The 8,365-nt window shown below is 38.8% G+C and overlaps 1 protein-coding gene across 1 annotated transcript; it reads right to left on the bottom strand.

Moving 5' to 3' along the window:
• Positions 1 to 5,113: 5,113 nt before the first annotated feature.
• Positions 5,114 to 7,556, bottom strand: LOC107320819 (coiled-coil domain-containing protein 70-like). Its single transcript, XM_015877035.1, has 2 exons — positions 7,432 to 7,556; positions 5,114 to 6,036 (listed from the first exon to the last, which is right to left on the bottom strand). Exons 1-2 carry the CDS (start codon positions 7,554 to 7,556, stop codon positions 5,250 to 5,252), a joined length of 912 nt encoding a protein of 303 aa, XP_015732521.1. The 3' UTR covers positions 5,114 to 5,249.
• Positions 7,557 to 8,365: the final 809 nt, after the last annotated feature.

Raw genomic sequence — 8,365 nt, 5'->3', positions numbered from 1 at the left:
AGGTTGGGCAGTGAAAGAACAGCAGCAAACACCTTGTACTGGCTAAAGCGGAGGATGCAGCATCACAACCTGCTCATTTTCTGTGGCGATGGTATCTCTGGAACCTGAATCAAATTTAATCTGTACAGTTAGTGCAATTCTTGCAGTTGTTGCTGAAGTCCTCTGAGGGTGTGAGCATTGAGCTCAGCTTTTTTTTTCATGGGATGCCTGGAACAGATTTGTGTGTCTGAAAAGGTGAAATGAAAGTCTGGTACTTTCTACTCTGCAGAGCTGTGATGACAGAAACCTCATACTGAGACTTCTTCCTTTGAAGAGGCTGAGTACTTCTACTCCTCCATGAACTCATTAAGTGATGCTTTCACAATCTGAAAACTTCAGGAAAATTACTAATCAGCAGATTCATTTGTTATGAATTATTCAGTTAACTGTAGCAACGAGGACCATGTGCTGGAAGCGGGGTGGGATGGAAGCCAAAGGCAGAAAACAGAGCAGTCCATTTAAAGCGGAGTCAGTCTTTACCTAGGAACTTACCTGAGTTACTTACTTACTCCATTTGAGGCAGCTGGAGACAGTCACTTCAGCTATAATTATGCGATGGGATCTTAAGCAGGGTGGAGAAGGACACTAGGAGCCATTTCCTGCCTGATTAGTGCTTGGAAATGAGAGGTATCCTCAGCAAAATGAGCATCTGTCAAAATTTCAGATTGGGATTGAGACATGAAAACAAGATAAAGCTTGCTGCAGGTTTGGTAAGCATACAGTGAAAGGCATAGATCTCTTGTTATTTTGGTTTCTATTCCTTCAAAGTTTCCTTTACCTTTTCTTCTCTAAGTGGCAAAGAACTCTTCTTGTGACCTCTCAGACATCTTGTCTCCCAGAGTAGTTTCTTATCTTTGACAACTACACCGTGTTCAACTCTATGAGCAAAACAAAGTCTATTGACTTAAAAATGCTACTATGGAAGCAGCAACGAAAATAAAACTACAAAAAAGCCTTCTTATCTGTAAGTTTTCTTCCATTTTTACTTGTAGTTTCAGATCTTTTATATCTAAAAATGGTGACACAGACAAATTGTCACAGAACTAAAAGAAAAAAGAGCTGTGGGTAACAAAATGCCACAGTGGGAATTACTTCTACTGCTTGGCTTTTCTTGGCTTAAAAATTTGGGCATGAGGGAAGAGATGGAAAGAGAAAGCAGTTGGAAACTAATGCCAGTGTGTTGAGTAATAAGGGAAGCCCAGAAACAGAAAAACAGAGACAGAATAATTAAGCCAAAAGGCTTCAGGACTCACTTGTTCAATGAACAGAGCAGCACAGATTCTGTGCTGAACTGCTCAGCGGAAGGAAAATGTGAAAGAACAGACAATAATCAATGGAAACAGACTAAGTTTACTGATAAACAAGCATAGAGAACATCTGTAAGTGAAGCTCAGTGCAGGTTAATACATGATGCTTCTTCATACTGCTCTTTAACAAATTTTAAATGGCTTTTCTATGTGCCAAATCCCTACTCCTGGGCAGATGAGTGCTGTGAAACTCACACCTGTATTACCAGGGTGAAAAGATATCTACCAAGAGTTCAACAGAGTTAGTGTAATCCCATCTGCACCTACTGCAGACCTGGTTTCATTTTGCTTCAGGACAGCAACTACAGAGACCATTTTTAATCATTCCATGGTAATATTATTTTATTTGACCATGCAAAGGTTGTTAGATATAATTTATCCCTAGTGCAACTATATATATTCACTGGAGTTACACTAGAGGAGAAGCTGCTCTATGGTATTTACAATGGCATCAATTAGCACTGAAGCACAAATGTTTATAGAACACTTCACTGTTGCTTATTTTTAATTACTTTACAACTTGTGTACCAATTTAATTATATAGCTTAGACTAAGCCATATAAAAGTGATGCTATTATGCTACAGTCTCCTAAGATTCTTGCTTTTGCAGCTTAAGGGACCAATCACCTTGTTTGGAGAGCTCCAACTGTTATTAGAGCTGAGAATGTTTAGCACCTTCTAGGAGCATCTCAGCTTCATGCATGATCTGCCTAATGATACTGATTGTCTTTGGAAACAACATAATGGTGACAGGATCATAAGACTTGAGACTTGAAGACTTGAAGCTCTTCAAAATCTCCCTGTTCAATTATATTCAACTTTCAAGCAACTAATTTTTTTTTTCTTTTTTCTTTTTTTTTGTATGTTTGTTTGTTTTTCCTCCCTAATTGCAGTATCTGTGTGCTGCAACCTAAACATAATCTTTGGATCCCCCATTGCCCAGCTGCTACTTGCTGTATCTGGCTGTTCTGCACCCCAATTAAGAACATGTAAATCTGAGCAAAGATCAAGAGCTGAGAGACAAATTCATTATACCAAGAAAAAAGGCAATTTTTCTAGTTGAACATTTTCGCTGCAAAAGATGCTTTAGCTTTATCATGTCCACATAATTTGTTCCTAGAATGAGGAAGAACTGAAATAATTTATGTCTCTTTATCCTTCTAGCATGCAGTTCATTTCAGGGCTGTCTCAGTGGTCAGTATGTCTTTCTTATGAGTAGAGAATTGAATGCCTAGGCTACAGTTGATAGATAATATGCTAGATTTAACTGCTGACCTACTTCATTGAGGAATATTATGGAGTAAATGTAGAAAAGCACAGTTTTATCACCACTTTCATAGGCTGGCATGGAGCAAGGTTTCTTTTGGGACAGAGTGAATTAACAGCATACTATCAGAGCTTGTGAAGCTGAGCCAATTTACTGAATCTGAGCTTTTCATGGGCCTTACTCACTGAACTTCTGAGCTAAGCAGTAGTTTTACAGGTAATTACTTCTTGTCCTATCCAAAGTGAGAATACATCTGCTGGTTTATGTTTTGAGACCTGTTTCTATCTAACATGGACATACCTGAAGCTGAATTTCCATCCATACTGGAATGGATATTCCCTATGGAAGGCCCCACTCACTCATGGAAGGGTCTGCTGGGACTGTTTCAGTCCTCATGAGACTGAAAGAGTCTGAAAATTTACTTGCTTTTTTCCATTCCACTGGAATAAAGAATTAATTTGGGAGAGGACAATAAAGGGGAGCACCCAAACAATACTGCCTTCTTGTGTATCAAGATGTGGAGAACAGAGGGTTCCGACTACTAGGAAGACTGACTTCATTTCTGCACATGAGAGAGAGCTTTCTATCTTTTTGCTTTTGCTCTTTCCATAGTCTGTTGCCAGTGAGACTTATTTGACTAAACTACTGGCAAATATGCAAATATCTGTTAACTGCTGCGACATGTCAAGTCTCAGCTGGTCTGTTTTTCTCTATCAAAATGAATTACAATCCAAGAGAAAATGTATGACGCAAATGACAAAAATTGACAGGATCCATTGGAATAAAATGTGCCAACCTTGGGATACCCTGATGGCAGTTCCCTGAGCAAAGAAGTGATCCCCCTGTCCTCCAGCTCCTCTCTCTGTTTCCCCTCATACAGACGAGTTCACAGTTCCCAGCTTGCCTGTCAATATGTCTGAGAAATCAAGCAGGCCTTTTCTTGTTGCCAGTCAAATCAGAAGACATGTCCTGAGTATTGTTTACTAAATGTCCTTAACTACTCTTGTTCTCCAGGCCAGTTCTGGCAACCTTGTTTACGTGTGTCCTTGTTTCCAAGTCCTTCATCGTCTAGTTCATAACTCCCTATATCAAAACCATCTTCAGACATCACATCTGCTCTCTTTGTCCTAATCAGCATTAATGAAAGATCCACCACTATTAAATTCCTTTGGGCTTTATTTTTCTTGCCTTTGTAGTAAATAACTTAGATTCTGAAGAGATAAGTAAAGTCGTTGCTTGATTTTGGCTGACATTCTGCAAAAGCTATGCTCTCAGTCTGAAGGTTACAGCTGTGTCCTTAATAAGTAGTACTGTCAGAGTATATGTTGGGACTAGTATGAGAAATTTTCTGCTAAATATATTTGAGAGGGTGAAAGATTTCCTTTAATCATGTTAATGATATCCTCATGACCAAGAAATATGTGAAACAGGCAGTTTCCAGTAATGATTTTCTCTCTGTGATAAGTCACTTTAAGACTTATTTTGAAAACCCATATTGGTGAGAGCGCATTTCTTAGCAGTTCCATTTCACATACTGGCTTACCCCCACAGGAATTATGTTTTGATTATAAGATGGCCGTATTTCAGAATTATTACAGGAGCTTGCATTTGTTTTACTAAGTGTAGTGGGTAGACAACAGCTTAAGAATTGTAATGAGAAATAGACATGACATGCATGAGTGATCACACTTGTGAAATAACTCCTTTTTCTGTTCTCAGAAAATACATGAATCAAAATGAGTCAATTCATTACTGATACATGTTTTTCACCACTACAGAAGGAAAGATTTTAGCATTGTGAAATGATCAATTTATTGATTTGTTGCTGATGTTGCTGAAGCCAGCTGTGTCATTAGTATTGCTTTTTACAGAGTGAGAATAAAAGGTATGACTGAAACCAAATAGTGCATTGTCAACCTCACCCAGTGAGTGAGCAGCCATAGCCATATGCTGCCTCTTTGTACCATGTACTGTATTGGTTTCAGAAACAGAAGAGTAGTTGCATTGCTTTTCTCTGAATGCACTGATTCAAACAAATGATATTGTGGAAGGTACAGCTAATGTACTTGCTTTAAAATGACGGAACTGAACCAGGTGAGCAGTAAATGTACTGCTCACAGATCAGTTATTTTGTGGTGATTTGGACATTTTGACACGATTTTGAATGATTGGTGAAGGAAAAAAACTTGTAACAACTCTATTTTCATTTTAAACAACTTCAGAAATTTTCAGTTAAGTCTTTTTGACAGTTATGAGGTGGAAATCTTAAAAAGTGCAAATGCAGTTGTGAATAACAGTAGATAATAGACTATGGCTTTAACTTAGGCAGTGGAATACTTAGAAAGAGAACCATCTGTGTATAACTGATTCACCATCACTCCTCAATGGAGCACTGAGAAAACTGCACTTAATAATTTTGATTGCTAAAGCCTGTAAGTCAAGCAAAAAGAAGTGATAAATAAATCAGAATAAAATAGAGCAAACGCATTAGAAGAAAACATAAAGCTAAAGCAATATTTTACTGTAAAAGAATTGAAGCCCATCTGCATTCTGTTCAAAAGATAAGTCGTGTTTCAGATCTGCCCAATTTGCTCTGAGGCTCCACTTCCAGCGCCCACAGCTGGTCTGTGATTGTCTTAAAGATCTTTCTCTTCTCTTTCAGGCAGTTTCTCCTCTCCTGGAAGAATATAAACATTTTTCAAAAGGAAAATTTTCTTTTTTTCCTGCAGGGCTTCCACCACATCCCCCAGAGCTTCTTTTTCTTTCTGAATCTTCCAGTCATTCTCCTTGAAAGCTATGGACTCTTCCCACAGAATGAGTTTGCTACTTGAGATGGCCATCTCTTCATCCCAGAAGACCTTGTCCTTCTTCCAGAGAACTTTATGGTCCTTCCAGGAAGCCCTGTTCTCTTTCTGCAGAGCTTTATTCTTACCCTGCAGGACTTTGTTCTTCTTATACATGGCTTTATTCTGTTCTTGGATATCTTGATTTTGTTTTAGGAAAGCCTTGACCAGTTCCTGGCCAGCCTTATTCCTTTCACCAAGAACCTCAATCAAATCCTCAGCAGCCTTCATTTTATTCCAGAATTCTTCAAGCTTCTCCTGAATGTTACTAGCTTGTTTCTGGAAGACATTTTCATTCATCTGGATGACTCTGATGTTTTGTGAGAACTCCTCACTCTGTTCTAAAACATTCTTAATCTCTTCTTTGACAGCTTTGTTATTTTCCCGGAAGGTGTTGATTTCCTTCCATAAGGCTTTGCTCTCCTTCTGGAAGGCTCTTATCACCTCATGGAAATTCTTATTTGCTTTGCAGAAGGCTTTGATTTCCTTTCTGAAGTCCCTTTGCTGTTCCTTCAAAACCTTGTAAAGCTGCTTCTTGTGGAAGTTGGACACGTTTTCTTGGAAGCTCTTACTCTGCCTTCTTGAACAGCACAAAGCAGGTATATTAATAATTTGTTTTCCTTCTACCATTCTTCCTGTATCCTTTTTGTTTTCTTTCCTTTGGTTCCAACCGATGCTGTAGAAACTGGTTCCTTGGATCTGGCAGGGTAAAGCAAGGCACAAGTGTGCTGCTGTGCAGGGTGCTGGCTGCTTCTCCCAGAGAAACAGAGATGGGATTTGTGCAGAGACGCTTTGGTTAGCCATCAAACTCAAGGAACACAAAAGCATGCAGCATTACCTGTAAATTCCATGGGCTGTAATTAAATTGTGTTACATTAAGAAACTATCAGATAAAACTAATCAGGTCATCCCATAAATGCGGTATGAGTCAGGTTATTAAAAATTAACAGGGAATGATTTTCCAAAGTGACAAATGATTTGGGTAGGTCTATTTTCAGAATCCAATGTGATGTACTTAAGAGGAGCTGGTCTTACAGCTTGGCATTCATAATCACTAGTCAATTGCAGTCATTCTGAGAGAGGAGCCTTGTATTATTTCATCACAAACTCTTCACTTGGATAGATGACAACTGTGCTGCCACTTGCATAGGCAGATATGCAGAGCAGTTGTTGCCCAGTTTGTGCCTGAGCAATAAGGGAAACTAACTAATGCAAATAACTTGTGCTGTTTACGTCTGTGCTTTTAGCTTAATATTAATATGTGTGATACAAGGGGAAGAACAGCATTTCTGCAGTAATTTATGTTGTGTGAGAAAGTGTGAACGTGCTTACACTTGATTTGTGTTTTTTTCTCAGAAAAAAATGTGTGTTTTCTGCATGTGTTTGTGGATACACAGAAGTTTTGTTTGTTGTAGCAGTATGGTAAGATAGAGGTGCGATCCCACGTCATTTACACATCTGCTACTTCTTTTTTGTGCTGTATTGTTAGAAAGTGGAACAAACTCCTCCAGTGATATACATTTGTAAAGGATATAAAACAACCCATTACTCATTATTTAGGTAATAACTGACATAGTGGCTGCGAGGAAAATCTGCATTTGTCAACAAGCAGTGAAAATCTCAGGTAAACCCATGAGCTCTCCTTGAAAGAGGGAGGGAACAGTAGGCAGATTCATCCGGAAGGTCTCAGCTGGGCCCACAAACACTGAGATGTTGCCACTGCATTTCAGAGCATGCTTTGCTGTGAAGACGTGTCAGACCTTTTCCCAAAAGGCCTTAACCAGGATGGATTAGCAGGCTTCTTTTTGCACTCAGTGTCTCTCAGCACCTCCTCCTGTCAATTTTCAATAATTAGGCTTTAAAAATACAGATTTTGCATCCCATTTTCTTTTGGTGGAGTGATTTAGCACTTTTACCTAGAAATCAAACATCCAGCATTATATTGTGAGTAAATATTTTCCATATTGTAACTCACCTGCTTCTTTTTTGTCGCAGTGAAGACCCTTGTGCTGCCTTAGTTAGCTGACATTGCACCCTGCAGGTGAGGAGATGTGAAACAGTGATGGCCAGTTCTAGAGCGCAGGGGAGCTTGCTCAGCATTCACGATTATGAGGTCACATCCAGAAAAACAAAGGCAGACTCTTAATCTCATTCAGTTCTTACCAAAACATGTGGCCCTTCACTACCTAAAGCAGTTGAAAATGTATTTTCTTTCTAAAAGGAAACTTTGGTTTCAAGAGCAATTGATGCTTATCAGTTTATATGTTTTGGGATCTGTTATGTAGGAGGAAAAGCTCTTACTAAAATATGCCATGTCTGACTATAAAACTTATGTTTGCTGCTCTCGGTTGCTGTGCTTGTTTTCTTTTTGTTTGTCCTTCATCATATTGGATGTCCACAGTTCCAAATTAGGATTTATAATGGCTTTTTTTTGGCCTAGAGGTGAACAAAACTGTCCTTTCCTTTCACTACAATAACTCAATTTCCTGTATTTTATGTTCTAGCTGTCCAGAATTTATATTGTATGTTTTCTGGGTTTATGTACTACTGACTCATTCTTGTTTTCTTTTCTGCATAAATTTTGTATCTTCTTGGAGATAGATTGTCACTACTTTGAGCCAGAAATACATAGAGTGACAAAGCTAATTAGACAAACTGGTAAGTGGATTAAAATCAGACAAACATGGACCAGTCAGAAGTTTGGGTACAAGCCCTGAAACGTCACTGTGTTTTGTGTGAAGTACTTGGTCTTTTATGGTTAACATCAAAGGGAGGGCTTGTCTCCTGCGGGGCAGCTACCAGCAGATGTAGGTTTTTGTATCACTGAAGTAAACTAGTGCATTCAGTTTCTTTTCTTTTTCCCCAGTGCAATAAACATGGGGCAAGATTCAGCATAATCAAGCATAACT

Source organism: Coturnix japonica, chromosome 14 (genome assembly GCF_001577835.2).
Source record: "Coturnix japonica isolate 7356 chromosome 14, Coturnix japonica 2.1, whole genome shotgun sequence".
NCBI lineage: Eukaryota > Metazoa > Chordata > Aves > Galliformes > Phasianidae > Coturnix > Coturnix japonica.
This window is presented reverse-complemented; position numbering and strand designations above follow the sequence as displayed.